Here is an 18,317-nt window from a genome sequence, read left to right on the forward strand (position 1 = left end):
TTTTTGTTGCACTGAAAATTATTTTTGCCTTGTGATTCTTTTTTTTTTTTATCTTAAATTTGTATACATTTTATATGATCCATAAGACCATGTTGTCTTTCATTTGGAGCTACCGGACTTCCGAAGTGAAAATAGTCTTTTGTATCCAAATTCTGCTCCTGTTTTTTTTTTTTTTTTTTCCCTCCAGAAGCAGAGGAGACGCTGTGGCAGGAGCAGGGATCAAGCATAGTGTGGATTGGTCGGATTTTGGAAGTTGTTGCGTAGGGGCGGGATTAGTCCTATTCTAGAAGCCCTTTTGCGTAGCGCATCTGTATGCTCAGAAACACGGCACTGGGGTGTGTTTGTGTGTTCTTGCGATGTGTCGGAGAGATCCGCTGGTTTATTCTCACACTGTCCCGGTTTGCTGGTCGCCGCTCGTCTGTTCTTTTAAAGGTAAGCCTGCATTTCAGTGGAAGCATTTTTAGACAGCGGCAGATTTCCACCGGCTGCTGTCTACAGACAAAAGAACGGACATGGGTGGGATTTAAATGGGAGGGGAATCAGCTGTATGAGGGTTGCATTGTCGATTTGACCCTCTCCTATAAGAATGCGTTCTTATTGAACGCTCTGTTTATTTTCGTGTGTTTTTGATACATATGTCTGTAAGGAGGATGCAAGATAATGATGATGTGCTCAGATAATCATGACAGTCATGCAAAGCAAAAAAAAAAAAAAAAATCCTTTCTAACTTGAACAAATCCAGGCTCCTGCTTTGTTTTTGCTACATCCGGTGCCGTTTCCCCTATTCATCCATATGGAAATAGATGCCATTTCCTGGATGTAAACAGTCTACAGCAGGACATAGAGAAAAGATTAGCTGTTTTGTGTAAAATTCAGCAGAGAACGCCTGCACACTGAGGATTAAATAACAAGTAAGCTTCTTCTAACTGGGCTCTCTTCCTCTCTGTTTGTGTGTGTGTTTCTGTGCTTGGATTACCTTCCAGTAATCTACATTTAGTTTTTGTAAATGCAGTAGATGGGACACATATTTCAGCCCACACGTAACACATCAGAAAAGTAGCCCATCATTCAGAGTTAATTGGTTTCAAGGAAAGGATGGCACAGGTAGAGGAATCTCACACTGAAGGGGAGAGCAGCCCTCAGATGGTCTCCTTAAGATCAGATGTGTCAGTGAGCCAGGGGAATGATGGAGAAGTGGGGCCATCTATGAGGAGGAAGAGGAGGAAGAAGAAAGATCCCCGTCCAGAGTCCATCATCGTGTACCGCTCCGAAATGGAGAGAGCACCAGGAGAGGAGCAGAGCGGCGAGGAGGGAGGGGAAAGGAGCACAGAGGAGGGAGCAAAGTTCCTGGGAACACCAACAGGAGAAGGTGAGAAGGTTGTTGAGTAGTGTTAGAGTCAAAGAGTAGTACACAAGTTACAATGACTGTACAGCGCCTTGTAAAAGTTTGTGTTTTCAATATTTAGTCACAACCAAACATCCTCAATGTATTCTATTGGAATTTTGCCTGACAGACAAAGTAATCCATCATTTTAAGGAAAATGACATATGGTTTTCTATAGTTTTTTTTTTTTTTTTAAATACAAATTTTAAACATGTAATGGGCCTTCATTCCCAGCCTTCTTTTACTTTGTTTTAAATGCATCTCATTTAATCTCAGTATAAACATAGCTGTTCAAGATAAATTGAAAAATATGCTGGGGCTTTTTGTACTGTGCATTGTATGGAACCCATCATCTAAAAATTAGCCAAGCCCTAAAGCATGCACAGCTCTGTTCTACTTTTAATTCCAAATCTGGATTACTTGAACCCTGCGATTAAAATAATTACATATCTGATTAATAAATAACTTGTATATTTGACAGTAATTCTATGTTTTTATTTATGGGAAATGCCTGAAACTTTAGCTTTTTGTTACATTTTTTTAATGTAATGTATATATATATAAAATTTGTTTAAAACAGGCTTTTGATTGCATTACTTGATTTACTTGTGTTCTGTGGTAATTTAAAGATCAATCTGTTGTTCATCTCAAACCTAATTTTATCTCTGGACAGAAAGGGACTGGAACCTTCCTCCAGACAGCCGCTACGTGACGCTTACTGGCACCATCACTCGAGGAAAGAAGAAAGGCCAGGTGGTGGACATTCACGTCACTTTGACAGAGAGGGAACTCAGGGATCTGGCCAAGTCAAAGGAGCGTCTTAATGCTGAGTGTGAGGCTGGGGAAGGGTACAGACGCAAGTGTACCTTAGGAGTGTGCCAGGGACCCCATGTGGTGCTGTGGAGCATCTCCTGCGCTCCTGTGGTTTTCCTCCTTTCCTTCATCACCTCCTTCTACTACGGCACGCTCACCTGGTACAACGTCTTCCTGGTGTACAACGAGGAGCGGACGTTCTGGCACAAGATTACCATTTGTCCCTTTCTCATCATCTTCTACCCTGTGCTCATCATGCCATTGGCGTTGTCTCTGGCTCTATACTCAGCCGTGGTGCAGGTGTCCTGGGCCTTCAGTGAGTGGTGGCTGGCAGTGCGAGACCTGGAGAAAGGCTTTTGTGGCTGGGCCTGTGGGAAGCTGGGACTGGAGGACTGCTCCCCCTACAGCATCGTGGAGCTGCTCGACTCCGACACGGTTTCTGGGACTCTGCAGAGCAAGGCACCCAGTGAATTTGCCCAGACGTCATCAGTTTGAGGCGGGGGCATTGCTGATTTGCTGAGCTGTGCAACTGTATTCAAAGGCCTTTTTCACATTTTATCAGGTTACCGCCACAAACTTTAATGGATTTTATTTGAGTTTTATGTGATTAACCAACATAACGTCCACCTTTTGTTGCACTTAAAGCTGCAAGTATTGTATATGTTAACCAGTTTTGCATGTCTAGAGACTTAAATTTTTGTCAATTCTTAAAAAATTAACTCAAGCTTAGTCTGATTAGACAAACAATATCCGTGAATATTTATTTGCAAGTCTTTCTCAGATTCTTTGTTAATTATACCTTTGGACTTTGACAATGTCACTCTCACATGAACATACTCTGATCAGAACCATTCCAGTGTGGCTCTGACTGTATGTTTATGAATATCAACCCTCTCTAAAAGGAACCTCTGCCACACTGTCAAATGTTTTGCAGCTTCTAGCAAGTTTTCTTCTGTATTCAGCTTTTCATCATCTCTGAGCAGGTTCCCTGTTCCTGCTGAAGAAAAGTGACTCCACAGCACAGCGGAGATAGACTACATACGGCTTCAACTCTGGTTTTCTTCTTGTTACTCTGTCAAATTTAAGCCAGATTTGTAATAGTTGCCTCGGCAACAGATTCTCCCTCCTGAGCAGTGGATCTTATTTCTATTTGTTCACTAATGTTCTCTAATTTGAGTTTCCCCAACTCTGGCCCTCAAAGCACATTGCCCGGCATTTTTAAGTGTTTCTCTGCTTCGACAAGCTTGATTTTGATTTACAACTGATTTACAAGCTTTTGCTGAACTGCAATCATCCAAATCAGGGGTTTTAAAAGCAGGAAAACGTCTAAAGCATGCAGGGATGTGTGCCTTGAGTACCAAGATTGATCTAACAAACATCTCAGACATTTAAGTAATTGTTGCATTTATAATGAGATTAGATTACTTAAAACTGAAGCTATTTATCAGTTCTGAATACAGTTTTATTCATGGGCATTACAGTAAGCAGGGATGAATAAAATGTATGCCATACTTTCAGGTTTTTATGTGCAAAAATGTTGAAAACCATGTAGAAATACATTGAAGTTTGTAGTTATTTGGTCAAATGTGAAAAGGTTCAGGAGATTATAATTTTTTTTTACAGGGTCCCCTACTTATGTTGACATAAACAAAATGCCGATGTCATTTTGCCTTTTCATCTTAGATTCAAAACAAGCATGTGGAAGTTTTAATTCGTCAGAAAATATATTTACAGATTTTGGAAATTGTAATTTGACATAATTCCTCCTTTTAGTTGTAAATATATGACTTGATTTGAATCTTATATTTCTTTAATTAAACAGAAAAAGAAGAAAGAAGATTTTCCTCATAATTATTATTTTGTTTTAGAAAAAATGCTTAAAAGCTTTTCAACTACATTTCTTCACTGCGAAGCATAACTCAGTATGCACTGCCCAAACTGTCTTTAGGTGCTGAATTATTCTTGCAAACTCTTATTAAACTATAAGCATAACCGGTTATCAGGGGTTTTTATGGTTCTCAACTTTTGTCATTAAACAGCTACCAGGGATTACTAAACCAATCTCAGAGACTTTTCACTTCACATTGGCCTTGGCTCGGACAGCCATGCCTTTGAGATCCAGTAACACAGAAAACTCAACATCACAACCAAGTTTCACTTGATCTGTAAATATCTGTAATAAACATTTGTGATTGCTGTGCAATGACTTGTGTAACTTCCAAAGCAGCACTCATTTGTTTAAGTCGCTGTAATCACTTGGATGTTATAGAAGAAGCCTCTTACTTAGGAGGCTCTGCATGAACTGTTCCAGTGGGAAAAGACAATATTAACACATTATTGACTGAAACACTATATTGCGTTTTAAAGAGTGTGTTTTCCACCATCGGTTCTCTATTTTGTGATTTTTTATTTTTTTTCTGCATGTTGTCAGTCCAAGTGTGTATGCCTGGCCTAGTAAAAATTATACTTTCCATGTCTGTTTTAGTATCATAGTTTATTTTAAAGTTGTATTATTTATCTACTTTGAACAGTTTTGTTGCAAATGAATGCTCAGTCAACCCTCCTATGCATAGAGACACCTCAATGTTTACCTGTGTAGTTTTGAAATAAGACAAAATTTTGGCTTACTAGTGTAATAATGAGTATTGAGTGATCACTGATGGTCCATGGGAATATGGCGTTATATTTTGAATAATTTTTTTATTCCATTTGCATTCAATTCAGATCAGGAGGATAGCTGGAGTTCCTAAAAATACTTTAAACACAGTGCAGTGTGATCCATTCAAAGTGAATATCCAATACAACTGAAAATAAAAAAAGATTACATGATTATTTCCATTTAAATTATACATTTATCTGCTTTTGTCTACACTCATTTATGCATTATGGGGTTTGGTGATGCGGTAACCGCTGGAAAATAAGGGAGATTTTAGTTACGATGCATTGACTGAAGAGGAAAAAAATCATTTTCAGTATTTGACCTGTCAATCACTGGTCAAACCCAATCAAGAAAAAGATTAACAGATTTGATCAGCCACTACTTTTAACTTCATTTTATTGTCATGTTTTTGTACAATCTAAGCACCATCAAATGAACTGTGTGTGATCTGAATCGTACTGTTTTGTTTCATTTGTAGTTTTCTAGTTGAAAAATCTTGTCAGATTCCCATGTATTCATATTTTATATGTTGTCTTCATTTCCTGATTTATTTCTGTTATCCTTTGACAAGTTGTTTAAGCTACTGTATGTTTTACACTCCCGCACTTTGACATAGACTAGGTGAGTATTGGGTTTAGATGAATCAGATTATTTATATGCTTGGTGAGTCATCTGTTGGGGTGTGTTTGAGAATATGTAACCATGTATGGCCTCCCCTGTCTGGGTATGCTGTTTTTGTTTACAAGGAAAAATAATGGATGTGGTTTGGGACTGAATCTGTTTTCCACATCACTTTTTGCAAATCCACCTAATGGAAAACAAAGAATAAAAAATAAAACAAAGCATTGCATCACTACATTTCAGTGGTGGGATGTTTTCTTACTCTATTCCTCAATTCCTGCTGTAAAACAGTGTCCAGATCTTATTTTCTGTAAATGGATGTACACATTGTTATCTCTGCTGCCTCTCAGCAAGTAGATCCTGGGTTCAAATTCAGGCCACAGCTTCCATTTTCACCGCTGATGTTTGGCTTCCATGTTAGGTTAATTGGTCACTTTAAATTGCCTTGAGGAGGAAGTGTGTGTGTACGTTTGTGTGTGTGTGTGTGTGGGTGTGTGTGTGTGTGTGTGTGTGTGTGTGTGCACATGGTTCTTTGTCCTGCATATTTCTATGTTACCCTTTTTATCAGCTGGCAACCTGCCTAGTCTATTGACTGCTGCAGAAAGGCGCCAGCCTGCAAGAATTAATGCATGGATGGATTCATCTATTCACAAAGAAAAACTGCCGTATTTCACTTCCTTCCACATACGGCTGAATTAATCATTGAAATAGCCATCAACTAATTTGGTAATTAATTAATTTTAAACCATTACACAGACTAATTTTCTAAAAAAAAAAAAAAAAAAGAAGAAGAACTCAGAGCAGTAATTAAGCCAAAACTATACAAAACATATACAAATTTTGAATTTAATATGAATAATACCTTTTTCTGTAAATATGTTCTCCCCATAACTCCTCAAGTAGCATAGATCTGTCTTTATCTGGCTCAAATTATGTAAATAAAAACAAGCTACCAAACACATACAGGAAGTATGTGCTCTAATTCTCAATTTTGTATAATGAAAAACGATCACAATTGCTGGACAACAAAAGTATTTATCACAGTTCAATTTTTAAAATAGATGGTTTGAAGCATTCTTAAAAAAGAGATACTTTTGTCTGTTAATCTGTTTCACTGACGTGTTTATGAAATGCCTTTCTGAGATCAAGTCTCTTGGCAAGTTGAGATTGTTTGTAGCAGTACAAGCACAGCTCCAACATGTGTTTCCCAACCCTGGTTCTCAAGGCACACTGCCCAGCAAGTTGCAGTGTTTCCTTGATTCAGACCGCCTAATTAATGGCTGATCATCAGACTTTTGTTGAATTGTCATCATCTGATTATCAAAGCGGGTACACATGCAGCACATTGTGCCTTGAGAGTCAAGGTGTAGAGAGCCACTTGAAACACAAGAGGGCGTTTGACCTACATCTTGAAAAAAAAAAAAAGATACTGTACGTAAAAAATACGTTGTTAAATGTTGTTAATAGTTACTGATATTTAAACGTTCCCTCAAGCATATAAATAATATTTTTGGGCCCAAAACTCATAGTTTAATATACGAAGATGTAAAACACGAGGGTAGATAGGAACTCTCTGAACCGTTAGTTGTTGCCTTCCGGAATAATAACACAGTAACACCCAGTGACTAAAAGAGGGAAAACGAAGAGGATGGCCGGATCAAAAGTAAGTTTTTTTCTATTTAATGTGTGTTAATTTCTTCAGACCGATGTTAAATGAATGATAACAGGAGGCTCATGTTTAGAAAATACTTTCGGGTATTTTTTTTTTGTTTTTGCTGTTTGAAAATATTAGAAGCTGCTTGTGTTCGGTCAGGTTAGTGTGTTCATTTTGAGGCATGTCTGCCAATCTTTGGTCACGCCTCTAGGTTCAATTTGCTACTCATTTTCATCACGGTGATTTTATGACAATATGCGGTTTTAACATATCGAAAAAAAACAACTTGCACACCAGGTTTAAGCTTGTTTCGTCTTCTGATTAAGAAGAAACAGTGCTGGTTCAGCCTGGTGTAAGTTCACCTGATGGGGAGGAGTTTCAACAGTTATTGGCAGCTTTACAGTGACAGAATGAATATTTGATCTGCTGCAATAAAAAAACGAGGTTTAAACGCACAGTAATAGTTAAAAAGCAGAAAGAAAAGCTGTTTATGACCATTGCGGTGTTTGCTCTGCAGTCAGCCCTGGTTCTCTGCATGGATGTGGGCTTCTCCATGTCCAACTCAGCCCCAGGTGAAGAGCCTCCATTTGCACAGGCGAAAAAAGTCATCCAGAAGTTCGTCCAGCGCCAGGTACAGCAGCACAGTCATCGAACAAGGTATCATCCTCAAAAATAAAACTCTTATCTTTATCCAGTGTTTTTATGTCAGGTTTTTGCAGAGACCAAGGATGAACTGGCTTTGGTTCTGTTTGGCACGGATTCTACCAAAAACCCTTTGGACCAGGATGGGCAATACCAGAACATCACGGTGCATCGTCATCTTATGGTGCCGGACTTTGAGCTGCTAGAGGAGATTGAACATCAGATCCACCCTGAGAATCAGCAGGCTGACTGTATCCTTTGTTGCACTTATTAATTTTGTATGGCTTATTGTTAATGAAATCCCAAAATGGAGTTTCTGAGAAGGTCAAAACCTAGTAGCTCCCTATAAATTTCCCTGTTTCCCCCATTAAATATTTCAGATCCTTCATTGTCTATACCTGCTTGCTAGTTTGGATAACTTTTTTTACTCACATTAAATAAAGTCCATTATTTTTAAAGACAAAAACAGAAAAAAACTGCAAGGAAGGGATGTAATAGTTTTTCATTGATCAATTCAAAAAATGTTATACAAAAATGTCAACCTGCATTACATGCATGAATAACTGCATCAATGCAAAATTTTATGTAGATGAGCATCTTCTTTGCTTTTTCTTTCAAAAGTTCCTTAACTAATGTTTAACAGGGCTGGATGCTCTTGTAGTTTCCATGGATCTTCTCCAAACAGAAACCCAGTAAGAAGCAATGTGTATCTCACTATTTAAAAAAAATAAATGAAGAATCAAAAACCAACATTTTTGGGTGGATTTCATTCTTCGTCATGTCGAAGAGACTAATAGATTGTGATTTTTTTTTTCTTTTTAAGGGGGAAAAAGTGTGATCGCTTCAACATTGTTCTCCTGACTGACCTGAGCACTGAAGCCAGTTCAGACAAGCTGGATGTTATTATTGAGAACTTGAAACGAGCTGGAATCACCCTGCAGTTTTTGTAATACACAGTTTTCTTTTTTTAAAGCATGTCCTTTTTCATATTACTGTAGAGCTTTCTACTTCTCAAGAGAGAAGCTAAATTTCTTCAGATTTGTTTAGTTTAGACTATATACACATATATATTGCATGCTATTATGGCCTTTTATTACTTTGCCTTTACCAACTTGTTCATTTCCAGTTTGCCTTTCCCAGTGGAGGATGAAGAAGAGGGTGGAGGAGATGGGGACGGAACGGGTTCCGGTGACCCTGGTAGGGGCAAAGGTCTCTCCAGGGAACAGCGAAGTGGCCTGGAAATGGTTAAAAACCTCATGCTGAGTCTGGACGAGGAAGAGGGCCTGGAAGAAATTTACACATTCAGGTTGAAGAGTTTCAAAGTTTTTCCTCCAGTTCAAATGTTCTTTCTCATGTCTCATTGGTTTTTTTTTGTTCTCTGTTAATACTTTCACTTCTGAGTCTCACCATCTGACTGCATTTAGGAGTAAATGATCCTTGCATTAGATTTCGTCACACGTTTTTATTTCCATTTGCCTCGATCCTGTTGCAGGAATGCTGTGGAACAGCTGTGTATGTTTAAACGCATTGAAAGGAGACCCATGGCTTGGCCCTGTCAGCTCACCATTGGTAGCTCTCTGTCCATCCGTATCGTTGGCTTCAAAGCGGTAAGTTCACCACAAAGAGAACTTCACTAAAACGCGATTTGCCTGCAGTTTGTTAAAAGCCGGGGACGGGACACAACAAACATTTGTTTGCTTCAGCTGGACTATTTAAAGCAGTGCTTTTACATTTCATATGTTCTTTAGCTATTCTTAAGTGTTATTCCACCTTAATAACAGTCACATAAACCTCACTGTTAAATGTTGCATTTGTCCACCAGGTGACTGAGGAGAAACTGAAGAAAATGTGGATCACAGTCGATGCTCAAACCAACAAGAGAGATGATGTGAAGAGAGAGACTGTTTACTGTCTGGACGACGACAATGAGACAGAGGTGCAGAAGGACGACATTATTCAGGGTGAGGACAATCTAAAGCCTTGGAGAGTGGAATCAGAGCATAAAAGAAAAATAAGAGCCATAAGAGATTATTTTCTTCGTCCTAAAATCTGACAAATTTTATGCTTAAGTTCAAGCCCACCTCTTTTTTTTTGTTACCAGGTTTTCGTTACGGAAGTGACATCGTACCTTTCTCCAAAGTGGATCAGGATCAGATGAAATACAAGCATGATGGGAAGTGCTTTGCTGTTCTGGGCTTCACCAAAAAGAACTTGGTATTTTTCTCTTATTTTTAATCAAGGCCATTACTCAACTTAGCATACTGTTACTCACCTAATCGCCATCTGTAGGTACTTCGCCATCAGTTCATGGGAACACAGGTGGTCAAGATATTTCCTGCACGGGATGATGAGGTAGGGATGGACAGCGCTGGTGTTGAGTTAATGACCACAAGTTGAAGTTGATCTGGTATTTTTGTTTTGTTTTATTTCTTTTCTCTCTGAGCAGCACGCAGGCGTGGCCATGTCGGCTCTGATCCGTGGTCTGGATGAGCTCAACATGGTTGCCATCGTGCGTTACGCCTACGACCGGCGCAGCAATCCTCAAGTGGGCGCTGCATTCCCGTGTATCAAGCCCGAGTATGAGGTCAAGTCATAAACCAAAATACTTTTTCTTATTATTTTCTTCAGCATCTCTCCTTGTATACTTTTAAAATAATGTCTTTGCAGACGCACCATCTTTTTATCTCATGCTCTGACATTAAATCAGTCTAAACTTTTCTGTATTTGTTGGGATATCCAAATTTATAACTATTAGTAAATAATTTGGAAGACCTATTTGTGCTCAAGTTCTAATGGATGTTTCAAGATGTTGCTTCAGTATTTCCACATAATGTTCTTCCATCATGATGCCATTTGTTTTGTAGTGTTTCATCAGATTATGGGTTGTATCTTGAACAATAAGGTCTTTGTCCCTCAGTGCATTCCCAACCTGTGACCTGCTGTTTTTTTTTTGTTTTTTTTTTAATGAGACTTTTTGAGATAGTAGCTTCTTTATACATTAATGGCCTTTCAGGTCATAGTACAAAATGGCACTCTTGATTTCTTTTGTGGTTTTGACTTAAAATACATCACCAGGTGAGCCTCTAATTAGCTCGCTTACAAAGCGATGCTATTATCTTCTTGGCTGAGCTAGTATCTGGAATGATATAAAGTCACAGTGAAGGAGAGAACTGAGTGTGTCTTTTTCTACATTGCATATAAATACTTGCATTCATTGTCATGTATCTCCCTCTGCAGTGCCTGTTATATGTTCAGCTGCCCTTCATGGAAGATCTTTATGGAAGACAGTTTACGTTTCCTTCTCTTGAGAACAACAAGAAGATCGCTCCATCAGGTGCGGCACACACAGAAAGATATACTTTTGCACATTTAAATCTTTCCTTCAGATTTTCAAGAGCAGAACATAAAATCTCCTCACATCCCCTTGTCAACAGATGGCACAGTTGCTTTCGGGTGTATTTGAACTGCTGCAGCTAAAATAATTGACTTAAGGCATATTTAATGTAACTCCTCAGCTGAACAAGCTGAAGCTCCCATTCAGCAGATAACTTTTATTAAATTTTTATTTGATTTTGTGTGAGCCTGGAGAAGCTCTTGGCATCGAGGAGATTTTTTTTTAAAACAGATTATTCACAATTACTGGTTTGACACTTGTGGTTGTACAGCTCAACAGTTACGTGGGTACAGACTGCAGTCTGTCTTCACATATACAGTAATTCTTTGAGGCATTAAAACACAGAAACATTTTTAATTTATGGTGACTCAAGTGTCGCTGCTCAATTCCAGATTTTTTATTGTTAGATGAAGACACTATGATACATTATTCCCAAACCTTTTCCGCCCTTAGTGTGACATACGTACTGAATAATTTACCTCAGAACAGAATCAAACCTGTTTGAGGGAATTTGAAAAGGAAAAAAAAAACAAACATTGAAATAACCTAGTTCTACAATTCCACAAACTCTTAAATGAATACTTTGTGACTGAGTCTGTTGATTTATTTATACACTCAGTCTTATTGGGTGCGCAGCATAAATTACTGTGAATTAGGTGAAGTTTTAAACTGACAGTATTATGTATTTTCCAGGCAAATTCTGCCAATTTATAACACAACCAAGTAAGTGTTGCCCCAAGCTGTTGTAAAAATGCTGACAGAGCTTCTACACAGTCATGAAGAAAATATGAAAGTTTTTGAATATCCAGGTCTGTATATGGGGGGGACTTAAAAGAAGTTTGACTTCAAAGTGGGCAAATATTCTAGATTCGAGCCAAACAGCAATTAATCCTAAAACTCTATTAAAATGTGCTCTAATGAAGTAATCATTTAAGACGGTGCACACATGAACCATTTTTTCCCCATCCTCCCCCCCAAACAATTGTTTGGTTTTTAGTTATTTGTGTCACATTATACGTGAAAAACATCATTTGCTTTGCATGTTATGAAAATCTGCCATTTCAATGGGTGTGATGTGAACACTTCAGATCTGCTGTATTTCCCCTTTATGCACATTCTGAGGTCGACGAGACACTGTTGTTGCTTTATTTTTAAATCACAAAAAGGAACCAAAAAATTATTCTCACACAACTTACACATACTTAAGATTAATTGTTTTGTTAGAAAGTGTTTATTTAGGTAGTTCTTTGTTCTGAAAGAGCAAAGGAAATCTGAATGTTAAGTTGGATATGAAAACCTCAGCTCTGTGATTTCTTTTTGTTCCTTGCTTCCTGTAGAGACGCAGATGTCAGCCATCGACTCTCTCATCGATTCGATGATGCTTGTAACAGAAGACGAAGATTTGCTCAAACCTCACCATCTTCCCAACCCTGCCTTCCAGAGACACTTCCAGGTGCAGTTTGGAAACACTCAATTTAAAAGACAGAGCTCCTACACAGTCTTCAAGAAAATATGGAATTTGCTTCTTTTAATATCTGGGTATGGATTTGTAGGGAAAGAAAAAAAAATAATTAGTATGAATGTTTGGTCATTTTTTTAAAATAAATTTTCCCATCTACCATTTTCTAAAGGACAAATGTCAAATAATGCCTAAGAAATGCTGACTATTTAAATCAATATTAGATTTCCGTGCTTTATCTTTGATTTATTGCATCACATCGATTTAACATTTGTCTACCAATATTTGGGTTTTTCATTAATTGACTGAATCCACACACTTTCAGAATTTAACTACCAGTTCATGAATCTGTGGTACCTAAATTCTGCCTGAAATGCCAAGCAGAGCCCTAAAACTGCTATTTCTAAGAATTTGTTCAAACAATTGAGGAAGGTACCGAAGCTTTAAATAATCTGCATTTAGTGCAGGATAGTCTATGACTTATTTCACAGGTCCAAGAGGTTTTATTTTTAGAGAAATTCTAAAATAGGTTATCTAAGATCGTCCAGACGCCACAAAATCATTGACCCTATAAATGACTCCTAAACTCTGAAGTTCAATTATTTTACTGGCAAATCCACAGAGAAAATGACATGACTAATATTGAAGTAAGTTAACTATTAAGAATTTTGACTGAAACTCCAGAAATGTCTTTAAAGAAATGCTAAAAATATTCAACAAATGAACAATATATATAGAGAAAAGTTTTATTGAGCCCAGGAGAGAGCTTTAAGATTTCATATTCTCACTAAATCTTTATCCCATGTGAAGTGTTGTTTGTCGTTCTGTGATGTGTCACTTTTTATGATGAAGCTTCAACCTCTGGGAGTTTTCCCAACACTTTTTCTTCATGGCTAACTCAGAACTTTTTTCTCGCTCTTTGGCTGAGTCAGTATATTATAACACACACAAAAAGTGAGTGTGTTTCAGTAATTCAGTGTAGAAAGTGAAAATCAAATCTAATACGTTAATGCGGAGATATATTGCAAGCATTTCTTTAGAGAAAAGTTTTATTGAGCCCAGGAGAGAGCTTTAAGATTTCATATTCTCATATGAAATAACCAGCCATAATTATGCTGGTTATGGCTTACAGCTCGTGAAATGTGGTTTTACAGAACATTTGAATATCGCATAAGAATAATTAAAAGAAATGAAATGATCCTCGGGGAGAGTTTTGATATAAGAGTGATCCAGCAGACACCCTCCAAAAGGAGGGTACGTCACAAAAGGCTAGAGTGTAGATGGAAAGTTAAGTGGAAGAAAAAAAAGGTAGTAGACAAAAGAGTGAAGAGGTCAGAGTTCACTGTCATCTTCTGGTTTTGTTTCAATAACTCTAAAGGCAGGGCAGCCTTCCATTAGGAAATCTTACAGCAGCTCATGCTTCCCTCTGTGGATGAACTTTATAGAGACACTGGTTTCATTTTCCAGAAATACCTAGAGCCTCCCCACACTGTTAGAAGTACCAAAACTTTCTAATTTCTAAAACTTCGCTGTACGACAGACATACTTATCAATATTAATAGGAATAAACTTCAGATTTTAGGCAAAATGCATTGTTTGTGTTTATTGTCAACCTTACCCAGCTAGTATCTGACACTGTTTATCCTGGTTTGGTTCTGCCTCACTGAGTCCTGGTTTCAGCTTTTCAAAATCATTTTGTTATTTCAGTGTCTGCACCACAGGGCTGTACACCCCGACTCTCCTCTTCCTCCCATGGAGCCGTGGCTGGAGGCTGCTCTCGATCGCCCTGAGGTCATCCAGGAACGCTGCCAAGCTCCACTGGAGGAGATAAAGAAGTTGTTTCCACTCACCGAAGTAGAGAAGAAAAAGAAGCTGAAGACAAGCGCTCAGATTTTTGGCAAAGAGTGAGTTTGGATTCAGAGTCCTGTTGCAGTCCTGTGTGCAGATCGGTTGTAAAAAACCTTTGTAGAGTAATGCGTGGTATTTTTCACGTCGCAAGATACAGTGATGGATTGTAAACATTCTCCTTTGTGATTCATAGCTCTGAGGAGCCAGATGCCAAGAAAGCAAAAGAAGACGAAGCAGAGGATGAGTATAGCCTGGCAAGCATTGCTGAAGGATCTGTTACTTCTGTACGTATCAGAGGGAACTGGCTGAGTCCTCACAGGCCACATAGGGGTTACATACAGAAAAGCTTAAAGAAGCTTTCATGTCTGGATAAATATAAAAATAATAAGGTGGAAAAATATTTCTATTTTAGACTCGATTCCTGTCCCATTGTCTAAATGTTGTATTCTTCCTTTCTTCTGTCTTTCCTTTCTTGTGTCCTTTATTCTTTCCTGTGATGTGTCCTTTCTTTCTTTCCACCCTTCCTTCTGTATTTTCTTCCTTGGTTATTTACTTGTGTCCTTCCTTCTTTCCTTCTTGGCATCCTTCTGTCCTTGTGTTCTTCCTTCCTTATTTGCTTCCTTCCTTCCTCCCTTCTTTCTTTCTTTCCTCTTTCCTTTCTTCTACTATTATCCCTCTTTCCTTCTTAGTATTTTTGTCCTACTTCCTTCCTTTGTTAGTAGTGTCCTTGCACCTTTTGCACCATATCTTTTAATTCCCTCTTTGTCCTTCAACCTTTTATACTCCCTATCATTCTGTCCCTCCTTCATTTTTAATGTTTTATCTCCTCTATCTTTCCTTCCTTTCATCATTTCTCCTATCTCTCTGTCCCTCCATCTGTCTTGAACTTGAATCATTAAGTCCTACTTACTTCCTTCTCTCCTTCCTTCCTTGTGCCCTTCCATCTTTTCTCCTTTGTATCCTAATTCCCTTCCTTATGTCCTGTCTCTAAGCTTTCCTTCCTTTTACCTTCCTTCATGTCCGGTATCCATCCCTTGTGTCCTACTTTCCCTCTAGTTGAAGGTTTTTCTTCTGGCTTATTTAAAGCCTGCCCACTGTAGAAAATCTACCATAAACCATTGGTGCAGTTTATTATTTTGTGTTTTTAAAAAATGAACAAAACATATTCTGGAACATTGAGTCTGGAAAGTCCAACGCCTGACTTTAACAGATGTGTCTTAAACGAATTTCCACCTCCAACCAGGTGGGAAGCGTCGATCCAGCTCGGGACTTCCGCGCTCTGATCAAACAGAAAACTCTTCCATTCGGAGAAGGTGAGGTCCGGGCTTCCTGTTATTTCTCTGCAGAGCTGATCAGATGAAAATCGGTGTAATATAAACCACCGTGACTCACTCTCAGCCCCTGTAATTATGTTTCTCTCTCTCTCTTTCTCTCTCTCTCTCTCTCTCTCTCTCTGGTTGTGGTGACCCCTGTCTTTTCAGTCTGTCAGCAGCTGACTCACAGGATAGAGCAGCTGCTTAGCAACAAGAACACGCACTACTACATGAAAAGCATCACCTGTATCCAGGCTTTCAGAGAGCAGTCTGTTAAGGTAAATACACATTCACTATCCGACACTTAGGAATGCACGACTACGATGTTCTTTCAAAGTTTGATTGTTCTTCTGAGATTATTAGTGTTGAGATTAAAATGAGTCTGTTTCTTTTCTTGTGACTTGAGCTGAGGCCAATTTTCATAAGCATGTCAGCGTTTGCGAGAGCGCTAAATGGAATTTGAATGTTTTATGTCTTCCATAATTCAGCAGGGGAATGCTGATCTGTTCAACAGTTACCTTCAGTCCCTGAAAAGGAGTATTCCCAGCAGAGCCCTCGAGGTCTTCTGGGACCTGCTTGTTCAAGGTACGATAAGCCTTCTTTTTAAGAGGCTGCAAGGTTTCTGCTAAATTATTTTTCCCCTGAGAAGAGATGAAGCCTCTGCATGATTTGAGTGCCGAACGCTGCTTTAGTTACAGTGCAAGTCTACTGAAGAGTTCGGCGTTTGACTTCTTTGTTTGGGCAGACGCTGTGACTTTGATCAGCAAGGACGAGGTCGAAGGAAGCGCCGTGTCGAAAAGTGAAGCCTCTCAGGTGATTTTAATGCGCATTGATGTTCATATTAATAGTGTGGAATACCGTTGAGAAATTAATTTCTTTCAGTAAGTCAATTCAAAAAGTGAAACTTGTATACAAATGCAGACTAATGAAACACAAGCAACGTATATAAGAAGTATTTATTTTATTTTGGGGATTATGGTTAACAGCAAATGAAAAAAACAATAATCAGTTTTGCAGAAAATGTATTTTTAATATCAGCAATGAATAACAAACAAATCAAAAAAACAAAACTTTGAAAAAAAAATTGTTTTTAAATCGTGATTTCAAGAGAAACAACTTGTCCAAATTAACCTGACCCCATGTGGAAAAGCTTGATTACTGCCAGACTTGCAGAATCTAAAAATCACTTGCATAAGACTTTTCTGACAACATGAAGTAGGCTTTCTACCAAAATTACTCCCAGAACACATCAGTGACTCATCCAGGAGGTCTCAAATAAACCAACATCTAAAGGCCTCACTTGCTTTCGTCAATGTTTCAACAACAAAAAACTAGACTTGGCAGAAACGGCTTCCTTTGGAGAGTTCCAAGGGGAAAAGGCTTTTCGGACCAACAGGAACCCAAATGACTGAACCATGAGTAATGTAAACCCTCCGATGTGACTGAATTAAAACCAATTTAAGAAGAGTAGCTGAAGGCTGAAGTCACGCTGGGCTTTCTTCCTGTTAAAACCCAATTTTCCATTTATTCTATAATTTTCCAATTCATGAGAAACTAAATTTCAAGCTTTTTTTTATTAGCTCTAACCCATAATTATGAAACATAGCAGAAATGAACCCTTTTATTACTGTGAGATACATCACTTTGTTCTAAATCTGTAGCATTCAGGTTTTGTGTTGAAATGCTGCAATATTTAGCTTTCCAAGGATATTTTAAGGTCCTGCAAGTTATTTAGATTGTGTAAACAAACTTTATCAGCCCTTAATACCAGCTGAATCCTGCTTTGTCTGCAGTTTCTGTTGGCTGAGGAAAAGAAAGAACAAGCTGCCCCTGAACCGGTGGAAGACACAGGCGATGTTGATGACTTGGTGAGTATAAAAATGTGTCCTCCAACATCAATCTATGTTCTCTCTTTTTATAGAGATGATTTAGGAATTAGATTAGTGTTAGAACTGTTTCCTCTGCGGTTTTCATGTTGTTGTTTGAGGAGTTGAGCTTTTAGTGCCTCGTTATAAACTCATCAGGCTCATATCTCTTCTCTTTGCTCTCTTCCTGTGCAGCTGGACATGATGTAAGAAAAGAAGCAGGAGGAGTGTTGGCAGAAATCTAAGGAATGTGGTGTTTGAACCCACCCAAAGCAAACTAGTTAAACCGTCCTTTGTCCTGTTCCTTCCACTGGAAGTCCCCATCACTGGGTGTGTTTTAGTTAGCTGTACTTTATTAAACAATTGGCCAAACAACTTACAGAAAACTGCTTAGACCAAAAACTTTGTGTTCACTTTTAAATGTAAAAATCACTATCATTGTATGAGTCTTTTGTAATTCAATTTCCAATGATCTAGTGTACTAAAACCTAACATTCAGAATACTACTGGTTTATTATGTGAAATCAGTGATTTAGAATATGCTTAACAGTAGAGCTTGTGCTTTTTTGGGTGACAAAATATATTAAAATATGATGCTTTGTGATAATAATTGCAAATTGTAGAATGCACAAGTAATAAACAAGTATTTTCTTAAAATAATGAGT

At 38.2% G+C, this 18,317-nt stretch overlaps 2 protein-coding genes across 3 annotated transcripts; both read left to right on the forward strand.

The window, feature by feature from the left end:
• The first annotated feature begins 257 nt into the window (after nt 1-257).
• Nucleotides 258-5,713, forward strand: tmem169b (transmembrane protein 169b). Its single transcript, XM_015033472.1, has 3 exons — nt 258-432; nt 984-1,369; nt 2,058-5,713. The coding sequence occupies exons 2-3, from the start codon at nt 1,096-1,098 to the stop codon at nt 2,690-2,692; spliced, it is 909 nt and encodes a 302-aa protein (XP_014888958.1). The 5' UTR covers nt 258-432; nt 984-1,095; the 3' UTR covers nt 2,693-5,713.
• A 1,343-nt stretch (nt 5,714-7,056) lies between these two features.
• On the forward strand, nt 7,057-18,306 carry LOC106948038 (X-ray repair complementing defective repair in Chinese hamster cells 5). Of its 2 annotated transcripts, XM_015033476.1 has the most exons (21): nt 7,057-7,140; nt 7,649-7,762; nt 7,841-8,024; nt 8,417-8,465; nt 8,597-8,719; nt 8,900-9,079; nt 9,266-9,380; nt 9,596-9,734; nt 9,875-9,987; nt 10,063-10,125; nt 10,220-10,357; nt 11,011-11,107; nt 12,505-12,620; nt 14,334-14,530; nt 14,668-14,758; nt 15,718-15,787; nt 15,956-16,065; nt 16,276-16,372; nt 16,533-16,600; nt 17,581-17,655; nt 17,848-18,306. In XM_015033476.1, the coding sequence occupies exons 1-21, from the start codon at nt 7,126-7,128 to the stop codon at nt 17,860-17,862; spliced, it is 2,169 nt and encodes a 722-aa protein (XP_014888962.1). In that variant the 5' UTR covers nt 7,057-7,125; the 3' UTR covers nt 17,863-18,306. The 2 variants fall into 2 exon arrangements, with proteins under 2 accessions (XP_014888962.1, XP_014888961.1); XM_015033475.1 differs by having other exon boundaries at nt 17,581-18,306.
• Nucleotides 18,307-18,317: the final 11 nt, after the last annotated feature.

This window comes from Poecilia latipinna, unplaced genomic scaffold (genome assembly GCF_001443285.1).
Source record: "Poecilia latipinna isolate Pla-1442-1.1 unplaced genomic scaffold, P_latipinna-1.0 Scaffold269, whole genome shotgun sequence".
In the NCBI taxonomy this organism is placed as follows: Eukaryota; Metazoa; Chordata; class Actinopteri; order Cyprinodontiformes; family Poeciliidae; genus Poecilia; species Poecilia latipinna.

Coding starts and splice junctions, on each gene's coding strand:
- LOC106948038 (XM_015033475.1), top strand. Junction 12,621..14,333: donor CCTTCCAGAGACACTTCCAG/GTGCAGTTTGGA, acceptor TTGTTATTTCAG/TGTCTGCACCACAGGGCTGT. Junction 14,531..14,667: donor GCTCAGATTTTTGGCAAAGA/GTGAGTTTGGAT, acceptor TGTGATTCATAG/CTCTGAGGAGCCAGATGCCA.
- tmem169b (XM_015033472.1), top strand. CDS start 1,096: ATGGCACAGGTAGAGGAATCTCACACTGAAGGGGAGAGCAGCCCTCAG. Junction 1,370..2,057: donor GGGAACACCAACAGGAGAAG/GTGAGAAGGTTG, acceptor ATCTCTGGACAG/AAAGGGACTGGAACCTTCCT.